At 35.8% G+C, this 23,675-nt stretch overlaps 1 protein-coding gene across 1 annotated transcript in view; it reads right to left on the reverse strand.

Annotated features, from left to right (window-relative positions):
• Positions 1–2,284: 2,284 nt before the first annotated feature.
• LOC150076395 (phospholipase A2 Scol/Pla-like) overlaps positions 2,285–23,675 on the reverse strand; it is a 35,084-nt gene continuing 13,693 nt past the window's right edge. Inside the window, exons 2-4 of the mRNA XM_090387349.1 lie at positions 15,135–15,282; positions 7,949–8,064; positions 2,285–2,415 (exon numbers count right to left, since the gene is read on the reverse strand). Of these exons, the coding sequence (XP_090243475.1) occupies positions 2,285–2,415; positions 7,949–8,064; positions 15,135–15,282 (395 nt within the window). The remainder of the gene's footprint in view (positions 2,416–7,948; positions 8,065–15,134; positions 15,283–23,675) is intronic.

Raw genomic sequence — 23,675 nt, forward strand, 5'->3', positions numbered from 1 at the left:
GTTGATGGAGGTAATTCTTAATCTGTGACAATCTGTGCATGAACATCAGCTAGATTTCATCAGCTCTAGGATTAATCAAGAGCCAAGTAGAAGACATTCCACATTTAGAAATTAAATAAATAAATATATATATATATATATATATATATATTAAGCTTTTTCATAAGTTTCAAATAAATGCATGGCATGCATTAATAATTTATATTTGTGACATATATTTCTTTACATATGAAATTATTTGATGGCAAGGAAGTGTAAATAACAAGTCACCAGATATAATGAACACTTAATGAGAAACACAGTTCCCACTGTTAGTTATGGCATTATATTTTCCAATTTTACTTTTTAACCATTACTGAAGTCCTTAGAACCCTATAAAGAGAATTATCATGAAGGAGTAAAGCGACAATTAAAGAGTTTTTTTTAAAGATCAAAAACCACATAAAGAATTTTAATCTGAGTATGATACTACTGAAACTTCAGGCTCAATTAATACATGCATTTCAGGATCAGCTTTTCATCTATGCTCAGTATTTCTAAAAATGTATATACAAATTGATATCAACCATAAACCTTCTTCGCTTAAATGTATTGCAAAGAAAAGTACTAAGTAACCATAACACACATTGGTATATGAAATGTAACATATAATTCTGGATTCTTAAATGGGCCTTTCAGCTACTGTATGTCACATTAGGTGGCAGTGGGAGTTAGTGAAAGCAGAATTCCGACTAGTTACTAGCTGATGTGGCTGACAAAAGTTTTAAAACTACTAATTTAGTGAGGATATAGCAATCTAGTTAAAAGTGAATTTTTAAACAAATTTAATAATGCAGTTAGGTAAGAAGGGTATTGAATTTTTAAGATTTTGCAGTGTATGTTTCAATACTGCTATCTAGAGAAGTGATGTTTACTTATACTTGTATAAATAATATATTTTTGGCAAAATCATACTGACCTTGACTGAAATCTTAATCAAAATTAAAATCACCACTTCATGCATATTTCATAAGTAATGTGTTGAATAAAACATTATTTGAAATTTATACACCTCAAACTTTTTGCGACTATATTCTCTTATTTGGAATATAAAAGAGAAGAGTAACTATGCGTTCTGTCTTAATTTTAAGCAGCCCTGATCTTACATTCAGATGGTTTATTTATTTTCAGAAAAGGTTCCCATCAGTGGTGGTACTGGTACCTTTTCTAAAAGGAACCTCAGCAAAATAACTATAGTGTGTTAATCACTATTTTGAGATAGTAGCTACTGCTCTGTCTATCTTTCCAAATACAGTCTTGATATATATATATATTTTTTTTTTTTTTTTTTATTAATATATTTTAAATATACAAAGCGGAAATATGTGCACATGCATAATGCTGAATTTTTGTGCACTCATGGTTTTATAAACTCAAAAATAGAAGAGAGATAAAACTGTTTAATGTTTATTTTTTATGTTTATAGCTTTTATTTCAGCAAAATTAATAAAACCTGTTTAATTAAAAGTAAAAAACAACATTTTTTTTTTAATGAAAAATTTAAAAAATTGCATTTAATAAGTATTACAATCTATTATCAAAAGTCAGAGATTAGTACAATGCAAGCAGAATATAAAAAAAAAAAATTTAAGAAAAAAAAAAGAAAAGTTGGTGTCTATCAGACAGGCACTACATGTGTTTCAAAATCCAAAGTGCCCCATTAGTAGGTTAAAAGTTAAGTTTTTAGGTGTAACATGTATAGCTTTCTCTAATAACCATAACTTAGAATTTGTGAGAAAATTAATAGTAGGATTAATTTTCTCACAAATTAATCCTATTTTTTGCTCTTCTACCTTAATTTTTAATTACTGGATATGATGCTTTACTAATTACAGCTTAAAAAATTAAGAACCACTTGCTGCTCTGTAATTGTGTTAATATTCTAACTAAATAAATAGTAAAAAACCCTTTCTTCTAATTATATCTCTTCAGTTAAAGTTTGTGATAACTCCAACATGAATATAAATAAATCCTCAAAATCCTTCTCCTTTTGGAGTTCAAATTATTGCATTTAGGATATATATACTGTAGATAAGAAATAAAGTATTATTACTTTGGGGTTTTGCAATGTATCATATTTGGAATTCACTGTCTTTTGTTTTGGTGATTATCAACAATCTGACAGACATAAAAGGTCCAAAATCACACTCCATATAACATAAATACCATATGAAGGGAATATTAATTTGAAGGCACAAGTCCAAATTCTGAATTGTAAATTCAATCTTCTTGGATCTAACATGAACTATTTACCTCGGATCCGCCTGACAAATGCAACATGTTTTGAATTATAGGATTCAATATTTGCTGACAAACATTTCACTACCCCACTGTCACACTCACATACATTAGATGCACAATCACTGTTGTTGGAACCTATAAAGAAAAAAAAAAAAAAAAAAAAAAAACTACTAATGAATTCATTTCAACATAATTTAAATATACTGCTATACTGTCATTTAAAAACACAGAACTTTTGTACTTAGATGACCTGTTAAAATGTTTTATACAGGTTAAGGTTATATTGGCTTGAAGGTTTTATTTTAATGTATAATTTGAAATTTTGACACCCTATCAAGTATTAAAAATATTAAAGTTTATTGTTGTCCTGGGCGTCCCTATGTTTGCAGTGCTTGAGTACACTGAGGGCTCAAGCACTACAAACATAGGGCTTGAGCACACGCCCGGAGCCAGTCCTGTCTTGTATGCTTTAGAATGATATTACAATATGCAATATACTCATAAGTCTTAGTATTTATAGAGTTCATTCCAAAATTAATGAACCTGCAAACATACATAACAGTCAAAGAATAATTAATGCAGAAAGTAATAATTGTTGGTTACAAGCCCCTCCTCAACAGAATAACTTGTTACTCGTTTTTAGAGGTCCAGATTTGAATCCCATTGGAGGCTGCAACAATTCTAAAATACACATTTGCTTGATATAATATATAACAAACTGTAGCAATTAAACTACCACTGAAATGGAACACAATGGCTAGAGTAGATACATGCCAAAAATTCCTAAGAAAAAGGAGAACAAGGTAAATTGCATTTTACAATTTTGAAAAAAAATAAATAAATAGCACAAACAAAAGGTTATTCTATGCCCACTGAGACTATTTTGAGTCTTCTGAACATTCACAAACAGTTGGAGAGTGCAAATTTGAAATAGCCAATCAACCTGCTGAAACTTTTATCCCTTTTGTCAATTATGTTAGAAACACTCAGCACATGCTAAGTTCAATATTAAATGCTGATCCTGAAAACTAAATGCAAACCATAAAATACATTAAAGTAACAGAATTCTGTCTGCTGCCACTACATCTCATCAGGGTGCCACAAGGCCTCAGCAAACAAACAAAAAAGCATTATGTATGAAGACAAATTTTTGAAGATAGTAATTTCCTCAAAAGTTTGTATAATTATGCAGATATAGTCTAACATAAAAGCTTCTCAATTCAGGCCAATGGTAAGGTTTTAGGAGTTACAAATACCATATCCTTTTTTATTTGCAGAGAAAATAAAAATCCTGATGAAACAGAGCCCCAGTGAGAGATATTTTGTTATTTTAGCATATTTATGTTTGGTTTGCATTTAGGTATTTAGTTAAGTGTTACACATAATCAAGTATTTCTGAAGTAAATGTCAAAGGACAAAGGAATCTTCAAAGAAAAGCAGGTTTACTGGCTATTTCATTAGTATTTTTTCGACTTATTTCACAAATTTTGTATTTTCCAACTGTTCATAAGTTAGCAGATGATACAAGATAGTTTCAGCAGATATATATAATGAATTTTTGTTAGTACTTCTAATATCCTTTTAAAATTGCAAAACAGTGTAGTGCTATAACAATAAGAGTAGTCAATTTAGCTATATTTCATTACCACAGAGTTTCTTAAATAGCATGTTTTGATTGGTATGATATTTTAGCCATCTCAATGACTAGGAGAATTGGATCAGTAAAATGGCACTATCAAATGCTGGTTTTTCTTTGTTGTGTTGCAGTGTTCAAATTAAATTAATGTACTGGCAAGAAAAATATGAGAACTGTACTACAGACATAAAATCCTAAAATTATTTTATTTTTACCACATAACATACTGACAGTATCTGATGTCTGAATTATACTGTACATTTATAGAATGAAGAAAGCATAAGAATAATCCTGGTAATGTCAGAGCCTGCCTGATTATGAACACTGATTACAGCAAAGATGATCCATTCTCTTGTGGAGTGATGAATCATACTACACACTCCAGCTATCATCTAGGTGTGGCATATGCTTAAAGAATGATTTTTTTTACAAGAGCTTGTAACTTACATTTTTATTTTTGAAACTTTCTAGTTTTGAAAACCATTAGCTATAATTGTTATCATAGGTACTGTTTTTAAATTTAAAACTAAACTTTATTCATAAAGCTGCTATAATCACATAATTCTGCACTTGTTTTGTCCATGCAAAGACAAAACAAAATGCAATGTCTATAACAAAGTATTCATTGAACTAATAAGTTGCAGATAGCTTGCCTGGGTTGCAAAACTATGTGGCTTTGATGATATTGTATTCTTGTATTGCTAAACATATATGGAAAGACCAGTGAATGTAGGTCTCCAAGCCCAGTTTGCAACACCAACAATGTAAGCTCAGAAAATTACATTATTGCATACACATATCAGTGTGTTTTACAGGATAGAAATAAATAGTATTTCTTTTGATGAGTTAATTTTATAAAATGCGTTAAAAGTATATACTAACTTCATTTAATAAAAAAAAAAGAAAAAAAAAAAAAAAAAACTGGTGGTTATGCAAACCTTCAACCTGGCCATGAGCTACCAGTGGTTTCATTCAGATTTTATTGCACCAACAATGAAGTTCAGGGGCAGTACAAGGTTTAGACTTGGTCACTGGTGGTCATCAACGAAACCATGAACACAGCTATCCATTGTGGCACTCTGCACAATTCTTCCTTAACGGCACTGCAGAAATTCTTCAGGATGATGAAATTCTGTGTCAAAAAACACAATCAGTACAAGAGTGGTATTGAGGAAAATAAAATGTGTTGAATCTGCTATTTCCAACCCAGATCTAAATCCAATAGCCTTGGGTTGTTTTGGAACAGATGACAGCCAAAACAAGGTGGCCTAATTCAAGCAAAGAACTAGCTGCAGCCTTATAGAGAGGAGTAGAACAAGATTCCAGTCTTCCCATACTTATAAAAAGTGTCCCCTCCTTACCCCCTGCAAAGAATGTCAGTTGTGCCATTAAAGCCCATGGAGAATCATACTTAATATAAAAAATTTATTTTTTCTAAACAAATGTTAGTTTCATTTAGTGTTCCAGTACACACTGGAGGAGTCCAAATGTCAAGCAATTTCTAGTAACCAAATTAGTTACTAGAAATTCCATCAAATGATTACAATGCAATACATATTAAGCTTCTATATCAATCCAGATGGGAATTATAATCTCTCTCTCTGTGTGTGTGTGTGTGTGTGTGTAATAGCCTGAAGGAAACATAATCAAAGGCTTAGAAAGAAACCACACTTTTTTTAATTTTTATTCTGTATTTTTTTTTGGCTGATTTTATATAAGCTTGCTTCCTTGCATCATTTGCCACTACTAAAACTAACCACTAACTCATTAACTTCCTGCTGCTTATTCATTTAAGTGGCCTTGCTCCTGCCTCGTCATGATCTCATCACTGTACTTCCAGGCATATCCTCAACAAATCCACCACATTTCTTTTAGATACAGACTGCTTTGAAAAATGGGGAAATAATGCTCTCCTGAGTCAAAACACTGTACAGTTACATGCAGCTCATTCAGCTGAATTCTTTTATTACAGCCAAATGTATAATGATGGTTCAAAGACAGACACTAAAGTGGGTGCAGCAGTTGATCCATTTAATTCCATCATTTCACAACTTCCACTGGACTGCAGAGTTATATGTTATTCTCTCAATTTTGGAACATATTGAGCCTTCATTATTTCCACAAAACTCAATTTATACTGATTCTCTAAGTGCTCTTCAATATAAACTTCCAACACACTCAATCATAAAAAACACACTTTACTTTAATACAACAGTTAGATTTTACACATCATTGTTAGGATCTCGGGCAAGAACAAGTAAATAATAAATTCTCCATATAAAACCAGTTCTAAGCAATGGGCATTCTGTCTACACAAAAACAGAAAGAAACTGTTCATGCCATAACAGCCACACTCACTTAACACATGCCTATATCTGCTCCCCAAAGATGACTTCCCCCTATGCACTAGTTGCCAATACCAGCTTACAGTAGAACACTTAATCATGAACTGTCCAATATACTCTAAAGAATGACAAACAGTATTTCTCTAACTTGCACACACCTATATGAAGTCTCATCCTAGAAGATAGGAAGGCGCCTCCGTGGGCAGGAGCAGCAGTGCGTAGCACATGCTTCTTGATTAGACCGGGGTTCGAGCCCATGCCCACCAAATACAGAGGATGCAGAAAGGTCAGGGAATGACCACTGCATATTCCCAGAGCAATATGGCCTTAGTTGCTAATGTTCTAAAAACCAAACAACAAACAGAAAATAGGAAAAGCATTGAAGAATGCTTAAATTAAAGCCACCTTTCTTAAATTAATATTTAAGTAATAGAAAACAGGCCTCGAGTGTCTGGCTGCATATCACTATATAATTTCTAGTAATGATTGACAGAGTGCTGGCGGTAATCACATAAATAGTCAACAGTTTGAAACCATCGACTATTCACATGATTACCACCGGCACTCCACACTAAGTTGTAACCGTACTATAAATTGTAATAGGGGAGTTCACATATACCCAGTGCTGTAGTCGTAAAATTAGCAGAAGGTAAACCCTATGAATTTTAAGAAAAGCAAAGAGTATACTGTGCACATCAGGCTTATTAATTGAATTCCAGAGGGTATACCCATGTATATATACGGCATATTTACTTACTTGCATATATATTAAAAATAAAACTATAAGTATTGCCTAAGAATCAAATTCTAATAAATTTAATTTTTTTAAATTTCCAATAAATATTTTAATAATATCTGTTTTTTTTTTCAAGTCTTTCAAAAACCAAAAGGTATACACTATTCACCTAAAAAAAATCCAGAGGGTATATGGTGTATACCCTCCACCACAGCCCTGCATATACACCATTATGGAGTCTACTATACTACAGTGCGATGAGTGCTACTGTTCCTTACGCATGCATAATACTGCGTTACCAGAGTTGTGATCCTGCCCAGTCGTCCTCTGTTATTTTACCCAATATATATATATATACACACACACACACACACACACACACACACACACTGTACACTGACTAGCTGATGAAGGGACACATCGCCTGAAAGCTTTCATGTGTATATCTGTTAATTTTAATAAAGTTTAACTTAAACCAGTCTGTTGGTTGTTACTAGAAATTATATAGTAATATTTAAGTATGACTGCATTTAGGTCTACTGATCTCAAAAATAAAAAAAATCTTACTTGAATGATTTTTGATGTAACGTGTTTTATTTTTGAAGTCTGTATGGCCTCATAGCTTTTGCATCATTAACTCAACAACAACTTGTTGGAAGACAGTATTTATACATAAATGTAATGAATATTTTCAACAGTTGAGTAATAACAATATTGTTATTACTCAACTACTAGCTTCAGACTATAAAGATTTTTTCATCCAGAGAAGTATATAGAATTATAAGAATATCCATATGCAGCAAAAATTAAGTTTTCTGGGATTTTCCCACCTCTCTTTGAGAAGTATCAGTTACTAAACTACTAAATAAAGATAATATGAATTACTGTTATAAAGAAAACTGACCAGCACTGGAGGAAAGTTAACAACAAATAACATAGTCTAATACTTACCACATATTATTTCTCCGTCTTGATACTTCCAGCTGTAGCGAACTATATGTGGTCTCTTGCCTCGACAAGTGTTTTCTTTTGCTTCATCAAAACACTTGTCGTGAAGCATACAGCATCTAACAATATCAAATAAGAAATTAAAACTTTATTTTAATTTTGAAATTAAAACTTTAGATCTGTCAGTGAGCAAAGTGCAAATTTTAAACTGCATGCTTCAATGAACATATACAATTAGATGCCAGCCTGTCAGTAACAAGGGCACTCACTGCATGAAATTTGAAGCATGCATGTCAACATTTTGATTCCAGATGATGCATTACTGTTAAAAAGTCAGAGAGCATTACCAACTGGAGGAAAGCACATGGCAGTAAAGCCAGCATGCTATCAATAACTGTACATGAGAGATGCCAATCAACATGTGCATATAATTAGGTTTAACATAATGGCATAAGATGTGTGAATTTTTTTAATTGTGCAATAATTAACAGAGGTTTCTGGAATGTTCAATAGAGAAATCAACGAAAACATTCAAAAACTCATGAGTTTGGCTATGTGGACAGAGTAAGTGAAGCATGAATATATTGTTTGGGGGTCTCATTGACCCTGTGCACCTGACTCAGGGTTAAACGAGAGTCATTTGAAAAGTTCATGGCCTGAGTATGAAGCGGTTTATTTGAGGAGTTTGGTAACATGGTCCTTTTCGATAGTGTATTGACTCCCTTTGGAGTCAATACACTATTTCCACTGATTCTGCAATGCTGTGAGGGGGCATTCCTTGGGCCTCCAGGAATGCATCCACTACAGCAATGATGTTATCGTTGGTGGCAAATGGATGTCAACCATATTTTTTCAAATTAGGAAACAGGTGAATGTCTGATAGTGCTGGATCTGGTGAATATGAGGAATTGTCCAAGATTTCAAAGCTGTGCTCATGCAATGCAACCATCAAAATGACAGACTCATGAGCAGGTGTATTGTCCTGGTGGAACAAGGCCCCTTTGCTGAGTTTTCCTTGGCATCTTTCTTTGATATTTTTATGCAAACATCTCACAAGGTCTAGGTTACTACCTGTCAAGTTTTCTGCAGCTGTGGCGAATGCTAAATTTTCAATTTATATTTAGTCTTTTTATTGACTTAATTGTTATACTAAATTATTTTCTATAAGTAGCTTTATAGTTCTAGTCAAGCCCCATGGTTTATTTGGAATTTAGATAGCAATTTTGAAAGTTAATACTTAGTGTCCATGGCGCCTCCGTAGCCAGGTGGAAAGGAGCAGCAGTGCGTAGCACACCTTCTTGATTAGACCGGGGTTCGAGCCCGTCACCTCCAAATACGGAGGATGCGGAAAGGTCAGGGAATGACCACCGCATATCCCGGAGCAATATGGCCTTAGTTGCTAATGCTCCTAAAAACCAAATAACAAACTAACAAACTTAGTGTCCATAGATTTTATGTTCGTAACTTACTGCCATTGTTATATGATACGGAATACTGTTAAGGTTTAATATAAAACTAGATAGCGAAATACGTAGCAGTGTATTAGAAATCTGTTAAATTAGTATAGTATTATCAATAAAATTTATTAATCTTATTAAATTTCATTGTTAATTAAATTATACTTAAACAGAATCATGACCAGACTAGAACAGCATTCACAGAATAGCCAGTGCTGTGGATTGCAGGAAAACCAAAGGGGACGATTCTCCCACGCATCACGGTCTAAAACAATGTGCAAAATGTGAAATTTGCAGACCTGTCTAGAACAGGATATGATCTAGCCAAGGAGGATGCTAGGTGCAGAGACTGAAGAAATTAAGTGCCAACTCAGTGTTCTGATGGGCGTCTATGAGAGTTTGAGATATAGAGTAAATGCCCTCGAAGAAATTAATGAGGGGCCTATCAAGCTCTCAGCTGCCCAACTCGATGCCAGAGCTCACTCCTATGCATCAGGCAACACAGAGGCAATCTCAAAGGCAGAATGCGCTGTTCCTACGGGAACTAGTTATTGTCGGTGACTCTATTGTCAGGGAAACAGGGAATATAGTATGCAAAAATGATAAGTGGAACAGTTGTTGTTGTTATTTGGTTTTTAGGAGCATTAGCAACTAAGGCCATATTGCTCCAGGATATGCGGTGGTCATTCCCTGACCTTTCCGCATTTGGTGGTGACGGGCTCAAACCCTGGTCTAATCAAGAAGCACGTGCTACGCACTGCTGCTCCTTCCCACCTGGCTACGGAGGTGCCTTAAGTGGAACAGGACCAGGGTATGTCTGCCAGGGGCAAACGTTGATGATATTGTAGAGCAGATATCATCTTTTAAGGGCACAAAAGGTAAGATTGTTGTACACGATGGCACTAATAACCTTACGATTAAGAGATCTGCAAATTTACTTAACAAGTACAGGTCAATGCTGAAAAAAAGTTGCGAGTTAGGGTTAAATTTGTCTGCAATTCTGCCCAGACGTGATTGGAGGGAATACATGATGAGAGCCTTGTCAATCGATTCGACCCTGGAGAGATTATGTAAGGCTCATGGGGTAGAATTTTTTTTCAGCGTGGTCTGTGCTGGCTAACAGGAGAGACTGCTTCTACAGGAATGGGATACACTTAAATAGAAAGGGCGCAAGAATATTTGCCGATGCTATCGAGGCAGTGTTAAGCGGGTCGGAAAACTGCTAGTTTGGGGGGATTCACAGACTAAAAGATTAATGGTAGCCACAGGCAGAAGCTTGCACTGCTTCTACTGTAATGAGCAGCGGTCTAGAGAGCAAGTTGCTGGGGATTTCAAGAGCTGCTGGGAGTCATCATGGAACAAGTAAATACATGGGCTGTGTTAGGGTAACTAAGAGTAAGAACAAGTGCATGTATACTTGCATGTACACTAATTCTAGAACTATATAATATCGCTGTAGATACACCATAGTTTACCCATAAATTTAAACTATGTATGTAGAATAAAAGGCATCATTTTAATTGTATCTCATATTGTGGGTGCCTTCACAACAAGATAGCTGGTATTGCACTACTTCAAATAAATAACGCTTCTCTAGTAGAGAAGACTACTATTATTTATTTTCAGTGGATACCACCACACAGATGATCGTTTCGAAGCTAGTTGGCTTCGTCATCAGTGGGTGGGTGGGCAGGTACCCTGGTACTGCAACATGCCATCACAGTTGCGAAGTTATTTCCACAATATGAGAGATGCCAAATGGTGTATAAATAATAATAATGTATTAGAAGACGAAATGCACAAGGCATAATAATTTCTTATGGGTTTAGGTAATTAACTCTATAATATCTGTGTAGATACACCATAGTTTCCCATAAATTTGAACTACAAATGTAGTATAAAAGGAGAAGCGTTATTTATTTGGAGTAGTGCAATACCAGCTACCTCATTGTGAAGGCACCCATAATATGAGATACAATTAAAACGATGCCTTTTATATTACATACGTAGTTATGTAATATGCTAGAAGTATAGTAAATAAAATTGATGAATTTGAAGTGCTGATCATGACATTAAAGACACATATTGTTGGGATATCACAGACATATACAGATATAAGCAGTGCAGAAATGGAATTTGGGGAGTACAATGTGTACAGAAAGGACAGACAGAGTAGGAAGGGAGGAGGGGTTATGTTAGTTAAGAAACAAATTTTTTAGTTTCTTAACTAAGAGTTAGTTAAGAAACACAAAATCTAAGGAAGTGCATCCAGTTGACATGGGTGGACGGTGCAATGTTGAGTCTGTTTGGTGTGATACAAACACTGGGAAAGGGAAAATGAGAGTAGGAGTATGTTATAGGCCTAATGACGCTGATGAGTAAAATAAACAGTTGTGCAGAGAAACAGAATAGGCCAGTAAATCAGAATGTCTTGTAATGGGGGATTTTAACTTTCCAGATATCGACTGGAACTTGTGGGTTGGTCACTTGCACACTAGCAAGACTTTTGTGGATTTATTGGAGGATTGTTTTCTACAGCAACATGTTCGAGGAGCAACCAGAGGGAGTTATACCTTTGATCTGATTATCAGCAGTGGTGATGCATGCATTAGAAATTTGCAGATAAAGGAACCACTAGGTGACAGTGATCACAGTGTACTGATGTGGGATTTACTTAAAGATGTAACTATGATCAAGGATAAAGGGTAGGGTTTTTGTTTTCGTAAAGGTGACTACAGAGGTCTCAGACGGTTTTTAAATTCTATAGAGTGGATCAACTGATGATATTACCAATGGTGAATTCTAAATGGGAAGCCTTTCGGGACTTAGGCTTTTCATACCAACTAAGAAATACTGTTCAAGGTTCAGGCCTAAATGGATGTCAGATGAATTAATAAGACTCATGGCAGAGAAAAAAAATGCATGGGATGCATATAAATTATCAGGCGACACAGAAGTCTATGACAGATATAAGCTAGTCTGTAATCAAGTCACAAAGAAGGCTAGGCAGGCAAAGGCAGATTATGAGAAATCTTTGGCAAAGGATGCAAACAAAACCAACAAACAGTTCTTTACTTATGTAAAGTCTAGAAGGAAAGGGATGAATCAGATTGGACCATAGATGGTTTGACTATTGATGATCCTGATCAAGTAGCTGATAAACTGAATGAGTATTTTGCAGCTACATTCACACATAAGGAGTTATTCAAGGAGGGAAATGCCAGAAGTTTATTAAAATCTAACTGTGAGCTATTGTTGAAGTTAAACATAAAAAAGGCACCCGGAGCAACTGGAATCTGTCCAGTTATAACAAAGGAGGCAGCAAGGGAAGTAAGCAAACCCATAGCAATAATTATGAGAGCATCCTTAGAGTCAGGGGAGGTTCCAGGGAAAATAATGGAGTCACTGGTTAAAGAGGTGATACAGGATCACCTAGACAAGACAGCAGCAATAGTTCAGACACAGCATGGGTTTGTTAAGGGGAAGTCTTGTCTGACCAATTTGATTGGATACTACAATGTGGTCATAAAGGAACTGGATGCTAAAAATAATTTTGATATCATATACAGCACTTGGATTTCAGGAAACCTTTTGATACTGTTGCACATGGAAGAATGCTGTACAAATTTGAGCGGTATGGCATTAAGGGCAAGTTACTGCAATGGATAAAGGGATGGTTGAGTGGGAGATGGCAGAGAGTGGTAAAAAATGGACACTGCTCTATGTGGACAAATGTTATTAGCGGAGTCCCCCAGGGTTCGGTGGGCCCATTGTTGTTTTGTGTATTTATCAATGATATTGATAAAGTTATATCAGGCTTAATGTCCAAGTTTGCAGATGAGACAAAGGTTGGCAGAGTTGTTAATGACACTAAAGGCAGTATGCTACTACAACAGGATCTAGAAAAATTAGGCACATGGGCTGAGAAGTGGCAACTGAAGTTTAACATTGACAAATGCAAAGTGCTGCATATGGGTAGCAGTAACCCAAGAGAAACATACCAACTCTGTGGTAGTACACTCAGGGAGGTGGAGAATGAAAAAGACCTGGGGAGGGGGATAATTGTGCAGTCAGATATGAAGTTCTGAGCATTGCAGATGGGCTGCCAGTGCAGGTCATGGAGATATGGCAATGATATATAGGAATTTTGCTAGCAGAGACAAGGAGGTGATTATACTTTTGTATAAGGCAATGGTCAGGCCACACTTTGAGTACTGCATACAGATCTGGAGGCCTCATTTTAGGAAGGATGTAGAATTGCTAGAACGAGTACAGAGAAGGGCAACATGATTGGTGAGAGAAACAAAGTGGTGTGCTTATGAAGAAAGGCCTAAGTTCTGCAAGTTGCAGCATGTGGAGACTAGGCATCTGCTAGGTGATCTGATTGAGGTGTATAAGGTCTTGAATGGTTTGAGCATGCCCAATGTTGACAGGATACTTCTGCTTGCTCAGACTAAGAACCTGAGAGGGCATAGATTCAAATTGAGGAAAGACAGTTGTAGAATAGATGTGTGGAAGTTGACCTTTAGCCCTCAGGTAGTTGATTGCTGGAACAGACATCCATCAGTTGTGGAAGTTGATAGCTTAAATAAATTTAAGGCTGAACTAGACAAACATTTGGAGTGACCGGATGGGTGAAATGTGAAGGTTTTTTTTTTTTTTTTTTTTTGGCTGATGCTGTATAAGCTTGTTTTCTTGCATCATATGCCTCAACTAATGCTATGTCCCTGTGACCTTTCTAAAGTAATCCACTAGCAAAACTCCATCAGAATCCCAAAAAAACCAGTGCCATCACCTTGCCAGCAGAAGGAACTGACTTGGCTTTCTTTGGAGAGGAGAGGAGAGGAGAGGAGCTGTGTTTCACTGTTTATGCTCCTTTTGTCTCTTTGGCTGAAAGTGATGGACCCACATCTCATTCATGGTCACAAACCTTGAAAGGAAATTTTCCAGATACGCTTGAAAATTATTTAAATGTTCACTTTACTTGACAACACTTTACTTGAGTGTTTTTGCTCTGATATCAACAAATTTGGGACCCATTGAGTTGACTCCTTTTTCATAATGAGAACCTCTGTTATTATATGGTAAACACAGTCAGATGAGATGCCCAAGACTTGCAATGTACCAAACTGTCACTCGTCAATCACTCATCACTAGATTGTGCACACTGTCAACAACTTCTGCACTGATGGATGTTGCAGGTCTTCCACAGTATGGGTCATCTTCCAGGCTCTCCCTGACTCGTTTAAATTCTGCTGCCCATTTCTTAACCATGGAATAGTAAGAGCATCCTCTCGAAATGTTGTAACCATATCCTCATGGGTTGCCTTTGGCATTAGTCCTTTTTTTTTTTTTTTTTTTTTTTTCAAAAATGTTTAATGACCATATTGTGACTGACTTTATCCAGCTTTCCTCATTCACACAACTTTGTTGACTTCAGGACCTGTAATTAAAAAAAGTCATTATTGAAACTGCATGAAACTTGGCGAGTTACTATTTGAAGTGTTACACATTAAGTACAGAAATGTTTAACACTGTACCACTACTATTTTATTTCATACTCATACTTTTCATTCCTTTCATACTCAGTCCACAAACTTTTCAGACACCCCTCATATTGTTGATATTATAAATGTTCGTCTTACTTTACCCAATAATTTAAAACTTCAAACTGTGTCTATAAGTCTCAAAATTAATATAGAGATTACATATAAAATCTTTGTCCTACGTACCTGTCAATCTCATCCACAAAAGAACCATTTCCTCCTAGACCACACCAATTTCCATAGTCTACAAAATCCATTGGGTTTTTCCCAGTAGTATATTTCAACATTGCTGCTAAGTCAATTAAATGTCTTGCTCTCCTTGAAAGAGGATTTCCTAAATAAAGAAGAGGGGAAAAACTTCATGAAAAATCTTATTAGAAATGGTTATACAAAACCATCACCTCTTATCCTGTTCAAGAGTAAACTTGTAATTTCATTTGAGTACAGAAATAATGCTGTTTGTTAAGCAGTCTGAACACATTTAAATAAAATATTCAAAAATAACTGATATACTCTCAGATAACAGGTACACGATAAAATCCACTTTTTTTTTTTAAATAATCTAGGCATTCATAGATTATTTGTATTAACTAATACAATATTTGTATTAACTGGACAGGTATTTGAAATGAATGGAGGGGTGAAATGGGAGCAGGTTTTTTTTTTTTTTTTTTGCCTATGCTGCATAAGCTTGCTTTCTTGCATCATATGCCTCTACTAATGCTAATGGTTTTTCTCTGACATGGTTTAGATCTCTCATACAACACTTTCTCTACCTTAATTCCCTCACAGATAGAATACTGGTTATTACTGCCATTCTTACACACTACATAGATAATGGCCTTAATTTGATTCCTGTTGAGACAGGAAGAATTCTGCCTTTCATCAAGTAATCCAAAATTCCACTGCATTTATAATCAAGGGAGAATAATCTGAAGGTAATTCCTTCAGGTCACTGTACAGTATTTCGATTGTAGCAAAAAAATACATATATAGTAAATAGCTATTCATGTACTACAAAAATGTCTTTATACTGTTCTGGAAATTGTTTCCATTGTTTGAAATACAAATACCACTTTTCCGAGGTTATTTTTTTTCTTCCAGCCCAATGAATTTCTTGAAAATTGCCTTAATGTTTTTGACTATAGTCATCTAAACAAAAATGAAAGTGTTGTTGATATCAATTTCTTTTCTGTATATGTGTGCATGCATGAGAGAGAGAGAGAGAGAGAGAGAGAGAGAGAGAGAGAGAGAGAGAGAGAGAGAGAGAAAGACAAATTGGGCCATTCAGTGGTCCCGAAAGTAGTAGTGGCCAGTGGTGATTTCAATGGTTGTACCACAATAAGATATATATACATATAGTGGGTTTGATGTGCTTATGCTGTGCCTGTACTGCCATCTATAGTATTTTATTTATTTGTCTATATAAGCTGGTTAAGCTTACATTGTCAGTGGTGTGGCTCTGTGCTGGAGTGCTAGTCTGTTCTGTATTTTTATTTTTCACTGCATAAGGACCACCGCTATTCAAATCCTCTGCATTGACGGTTCGATTGGGGCATCGGGTAACATCTGATCCTTCGATCGGTTTGCCTTTGTGACAATTGTCTAGCAACTGAAATGAAGCAATTCCCTGACCATTATTGGCCTTGTGGTCCTCTGTTGATATGGGGCATAATGGTCAATCTATTTTTATTTTGGTTTTATTTTATTTTATTGTAGTTAGTTTAGTCTCTATTTGTGAAATTTCACGTAATCCAGAACTGGCACCTTACGAGGGGGGGTGCCGCTAAACTCTTATGTAATTGGCTCTAAATTTTAAAATTGATTTATTATTTTGAATTCAATTTTCTAAATTTATTTGGAGATTTTTCAGCTACAATTTTTTAGTCTTACCTTTTCTTCTCCATCCCTGTTGATTAATTATGTTTAATTTATTATTTTTCAAGGAGGGAAACGCTCAACAGTTTTGCCACGCTACTGGCATTAATAATTTTGATTTATATTTAATATCAGTTATACATTGGGCATCATGTGGAGGAATGTGCATTTTTCTGCCTCTAATGATAGCTTTATATTTATTTTCGTAATGTTTTGTACCATTTTTTATTTTTTTAACTACTTCATTATGCTAATATATATAATATTAAGGATAATATAAAGAACCATTGGAATAAGTAAATCAATCCAATAATAATACCATCAGGGATCTAAGAAAACGCAAAAAAAAAAAATAAATAAATATATATATATTTTTTATCGCATTTTACCGACAATCTAGATGACTTCAACTGGGGCCAACCACCCAGAATGAAGGCAATGAACGACAAGAAATTCTCTGTTTCTGTGATGATCAGTATATGCTAAGTAATTTAAATTTAACCAAATATAAACCAGTATAGGCCGGATGTAAATCGAATATAAATAAATCGAAAGAAGATAATAAAAGTTAAAAAAAAAAAATTTTGAAATATTAGAATCAAAGACTTATATTTCTTACCTTTTGATTCTAATATTTCAAAATTTTTTTAACTTTTATTATCTTCTTTCGATTTATTTATATTCGATTTACATCCGGCCTATACTGGTTTATATTTGGTTAAATTTAAATTACTTAGCATATACTGATCATCACAGAAACAGAGAATCTCTTGTCGTTTATTGCCTTCATTCTGGGTGGTTGGCCCCAGTTGAAGTCATCTAGATTGTCAGTAAAATGCGATAATATATATTTTTTTTTTTTTTTTTTGCGTTTTCTTAGATCCCTGATGGTATTATTATTGGATTGATTTACTTATTCCAATGGTTCTTTATATTATCCTTAATATTATAGACATTATGGGTGTATTGCCCTTAATATTATAGACATTATGGGTGTATTGCATGATTGCTTGCAACCATTGACTCATAAATATTATTTACATATTAGTTACAGTTATTGTCGTTTTAACTTTCTTTCTTTATTTTTTATCAATAATTATAAATAGATATATATATATATATATATATGGACTAAGAGAGTTGGTTGGAAAAGAAGCATCCTATATCAAAAATAAAAAAGGTAATCCCTGTTGTTTTCATAACATATATACACAGGATGTTTCAAAAATGATGGTCAATAATTTAAAGGTAAAAAGTACAAACTAAAATAAGCAAAAAAGTCCCAGTGAACATGGGGCTGTAAATGAACCGTTTTTGAGATAATGCATATTTTCTGTTAAGATCAGCCACTGACTATGGGAGCACTAATTTAGCAAAAAGCTGTGAATGCTTTGCTAAGGGTGGTTTTATTAAACATAAGATAATACATTTTTGGTTTCAACACCACAAGATTTTACAGATGTTACAAAAGGAGTTCAAAATGCTGTCCTTGCATCCGTATGCAGCTTTGTAGCCTTCTCTGCATTGAGTTGCGAATCCTCTCAGGCATTTCTGGGTCATTTCTGATTTGCTGAAATGCTCCTTCAACCCGACACTGCAATTCCTCGACTGTGTTAATGTCAGAAGTGTACACCAAGCTTTTTACGTGACCTCAGATACAAAAATCCATAGGATTTAAGTCTGGTGATCTGGGAGGCCACATTACAGGCCCATCTCTACCTATCCACTGTTGACCATACCTTCTAGTTAGATACCAAGTCACAACTCAAGCAAAATATGCCAGTGCACCATCATGCATATAAACCACATGTTCTAGCATTGCTGAAGTGGAACATTATCATCATCAAGGTATGAAAGAACATTCATTCTGCAGGAACTGAAGGTACAGCTCTCCTGTTAGCCTGTTTGACAGAAAGTGTGGTCCAATTAGACAGTCTCCTAGTAGTCCTGCCCAGACATTCAACAAGAAACATTGCTGATGCGTGACTCGTGAATTGCATTAGGATTTTTGTTGGACCAAACGTGAAAGTTATTTTTTTTTATTGTTGTTATTTTGGTTTTTAGGAGCATTAGCAACTAAGGCCATATTGCTCTGGGAATATGCGGTGGTCATTCCCTGACCTTTCCGCATCCTCCGTATTTGGTGGTGACGGGCTCGAACCCCGGTCTAATCAAGAAGCATGTGCTACGCACTGCTGCTCCTTCCCACCTGGCTACGGAGATGCCTGTGAAAGTTATGAAAATTAAAAATACTATCATGAGTAAACCCAGCTTCGTCAGTGAACAAAATGTTGTTTAAAAATTGGAGGTTCGGGACACACTGTTGTTATGACTGACAGAAGTTCACTCTGGGAGGGTAATCTATTGCTGAAACCGTGTACATGCTGGATATGGTAGGGGTACAGCAATTGGCGATGTAAAATTCACTGCTATGACTCAGTATGCACTCTTGCAGAGCAACCCTCCTTGCCGAAATTCCTGGATTTTGTTGTATTCTTTCTAACACCCTTTCCTCAACATGCGGTGTTATGCTTCTGGGTCTACCTGCTTGTACTCCATGTGCAAAGTGCCCATATTCTCTAAGGTGTTGATGTACCCTGATGAATGTGCACCTGTTGGGCTGCCTTCAGCGGGGAAATGCTTCTTGGTACAAAAATAGAGCCTCTAATGCACTGCTGTTGGCTTTACCATGCATGAAGTGCATGTCTGCATACTCTTCATTGCTGTAACTTCTTTCCATGTTGACTATCCTTTGACAAGTATTACTATGCTTGCTATGTCTCAGAGCATTGAGAGAGGGGAAAGGGAGAGAATGAGCATAACCTAACCTAAACAAACAAGTCAGTGGTGGATCCCAACTAGAAATGTGCAATAACTCGAAAACGATTCACTTAAGGACCCATGTTTACTCGGCTTTTTTTGCATATTGTAGTCTGTACAGCTCACCTTTAAATTAAATTATTTTAATTTTAAACAAATTATTGATCAAGAGCTGACTGAATCTCCAGTCAGCTCTTGATCTGGTCTCAAAAAAGGATCTGTTGATACTCATGGGCGATTTTAATGCAAAAGTAGGCAAGACAGTTTCTTCTACTCTGAAATGTGGTAGGTTTGGTCTTGGCACTAGAAATGAGCAGGGTGAAAGTTTAATTGAATTTTTTCATCTGAACAGTCTTGTCATATGTAACACCTGCTTTCAGTGGCACCCAAGAAGGCTCTACACATGGAAATCTCCTAATCATAAAACGATTATTTCCTTATGCAGCAAAGGTGGTGTTCTAGTGTAATCACAGCAAAAACACTTCCGGGAGCAGACTGTGGCAGTGATCAACAGCTACTCCACATCGTTCTCAAGCTGAAGCAGATCACGAATAAGGTTTTCCCTAGACGACTGGGTGTAAAAAATATTCCAAATGATTATATGCTTGAAACAGGCAATCGTTTTCAAGCTCTATTAGAACTAGATGACGATATGCTGCCTGAGGAAATGTGGGAATACAAAAAGCATTATTACGGATTCAGCAAATAGACACATTAGAAAAGGGTCAAAGATCAGGAAGCCTTGATTACAGAAGTCACTTTTAAATTTATTGAACGGAGAACTGCAAAAGCCCAGGGTTTACAAGGAAATGAAGAGTATCAGGAACTATGCAAAGTCATCAAGTGTTGTTTAAGCCAGGACAAAGGATTACATATCAATTGAAAGTGTAAAGAAGTTGAATACCACAATAAACAAAACAACACTAAAAAGATGTATGATGTAATTAAGTCCTTAAGACAAAAGTTCCAACCAAATCTTAATGTGATTAAGGACTCCAAAGGGGAAATTTTTAACAGAGGAGAACACAATCAAAGGAAGGTTTGATTGTGTTGCGGAAGTGACGTTACCTTCAGTTTCTGCCAGAAGCGAATTATTGTAACTTGTACGATGGCAACAATAATTTATCTACTGGATCAAATTTAATGAAATTGCACGGAGCTTCATCTTATCTCTATAGTGGAAAATATGAACATGTGATCAAGGAAATTTTCTCACGTAATAAACGGGACAATGTGGACGTATAGCATATCGTTGGGAAGCTAAGGGATTTAGAAACAGAAATATTAAGGTTTTAAGATACAAAAAAAAAAAAAAAAAAACTTTCGGAAACTGGGAAATGCGTTAATTCGAAAACTCGCCTGGTTTCAAGTCACCTGGTATTTTCAGATTGAATGTAATTTTTTTTTTTTCTTTACAATTAAACTCTGAGGCTAGAAAAAGAGTTCTGCACGTTTATGAAAACCCTCTTCCACTTGGACATGTCATCAGATCTTTCGATAAATATTATTCATATCTGAAAATTAAAACGTTTTTAACACCCGAAGGGTTTCTGAAAAGTAAGGTAACACATTTTTTTTTTTTTTTTCATGAAAGGAAATGAGATGAAACTCGGTGGACAGATAGACCCGTTAATAACGTTCAAAAAGACCGCCAGTGCAGTGTTGCGGTACTCTCGCCTCACAGCAGATTCCAGTTGCAAAATGGCGGCTACCGTGTGAGTGTGGTCCAAAACAGGTGTTCGTGAAGCTATTCGCTTTTTGCAAGCAAAAAGGGTCTTCACCAAGTGACATTGACCGTGAACTGGTTGTTGTGTATGGCGAAAAGGTGATGACAAAGAAGCAGGTGTGTTTTTGGTGCAAGGAATTTAAAGCGGGCCGTGTTGACATTGAAGATCGACATCATGACCACAGTGTTCTGGGACCGCCAAGGCGTTCTGTTGGTGGATTTCTTGCCCAAGGGAGGAACAGTCAATGCACAGCTTTACTGTGCAACATTGGTAAAACTGAACGCCAACATTCGACGCAAATGACCAGGACTCCTGACAAGCGGTGTGATTTTATTACACCACAACGCAACTCCATACACACTGCCCACACCATTAGTGAGTGGTTGCGCCATAATCGTTGGGAAATTCTGTCACATACCCCCTACAGGCCAGACTTAGCGCCTTCAGACTTCCATTTGTTCGGCCCTCTGAAAAAACACCTTTCAGGAAAGCATTTCACCACGGATGAGGAAGTTTATCAGGCGGTTTGGGCATGGACTTCTCCAGTACTGGTATTGATAAACTGATCCATCGTTGGGACAAGTGCATCAATAAAACTGGAGACTTTGTGGAGAAGTAGTGTATGTTTACTTAATTATTGGTGTGTAATTTCAACTTCGTATTATTAAACATCATCGAGAGAAAAAATGTGTTACCTTACTTTCCGGAAACCCCTCTTAAAACACGTTAAATATGCTAGCGGCATATTATGTACCTGCTACAGAATTTTTTATTATTTAGTTACGACGTGTTTGATACTTCAATATTATCATTCTTTTTCTTGGTGATTCCCTTCTCTCTCTCTCTCTCTCTCTCTCTCTTGTGGAGTTCAGAAAATTTTTTTTTTTTTTTTGGCTGGTGCAGCATAAGCATCAGGCTTCCTTGCACCATATGGCTAATAATAATAATGCAACTGCACAATAAAGAATACGCTTAAGCTCGACTTTTTGCCACATTTTTTTTTTTTTTTTTTTTTACTACGGTTCTAAGTACGATGCTCATCATTTTAGCACTTTATATGAGCACACAATAAATAATAAAACACTTTAACTACCAGTACCATAAACCTTGACACGTGATAGTGCGTGCAGTTGCGATTCTCAGAGAAAGAACACTACACTGTAAATGCAATGCAAGCGTCAATTGGTAGTCTGAAAGAGAATACCGAAAAATATGTCCCATTTTCTTGTTGTTATTATTATAATAAGATTATTAAAGTAGGTAAATACTCGAGATCTTGGGTACAAGTCCATATATTAACTAACGGTCAGAAACAAAGCAGTGATTGACAGGCGCCACACACTGCTTTCCCCGTCCACTGTCTTCCTAGGTTGATGTGCCTAGGGTATTTATCCTCCTCCCCCACTTGACGCTGTTTTTAAATCGTAAACTGGTTTACCGATTTTAAAACAGCGGGATGGGGGAAACGCCCTACCTCAGCTAAGCACCCCCCTCCTCAACGAAACAAAACAAAGAAAGAAAACGCCTATTATCCGGGGATATATAAAATACTAGTCTTCTTTCTTTTTTTTTTTTTTAGGTCCTAGCCACTGAAATCTTAGGAAACTAGGTGGCAGGACCTGCCAGAGTAAACAAAGTACTGGGTGTTCCTGGTCTGCCTCCACAGGGCGAAAGTGGGGAAACGTTCGGCCTCAGCAGGGGTTCAGCGGCTAAATGATCAGATGAACAAAACAAAAAAAAAAAAAAAAAAAAAAAAAAATTATGATATTAAGGTCCCCTGTAAAATGATCACATCCACCCCTATATTTATTTTGTCTGTAAATTGCGTGTGTTCTCTGGTCCAACCAGAACAACGATACACAAAACTTATACCATACCTACACACTTCTAAATCTCTGGCATTCCCAGTGAACTGGCACACCTACAATGTAAGCATCGCGGAGATGGGAGAAATCCTTGGTGTCGCAACACATTAACCCACTTTATCCGGGAATATTTTTATGCTGTTAATTACAGTATAATAATAATTAGAAAATGAGATATTTTTTCCTGTTATCTGTGAAAGAAGGGTACATTGTACAAGCGTCAATTGGTATTTTTTATGCTACTCCAACAGAAATTGAATGGGGACAAACTTTAGAATAAACACACTAAGGATGAGCCTAACCTAAAGAAATCGGACAAAATTACCATAAACACCTGTTCACTAGAATTTGTTTATTTTATGTAAACTTGGAAAGCCGGATAACTGCTGACCGAAGGAGGACGTCTGTTCAGAAGCTGGATTTGTGGCAACCAATAA

The sequence above is a fragment of the Mastigoproctus giganteus genome, chromosome 13 (genome assembly GCF_048544385.1).
Source record: "Mastigoproctus giganteus isolate SK-2022 chromosome 13, ASM4854438v1, whole genome shotgun sequence".
Taxonomy (NCBI): domain Eukaryota; kingdom Metazoa; phylum Arthropoda; class Arachnida; order Uropygi; family Thelyphonidae; genus Mastigoproctus; species Mastigoproctus giganteus.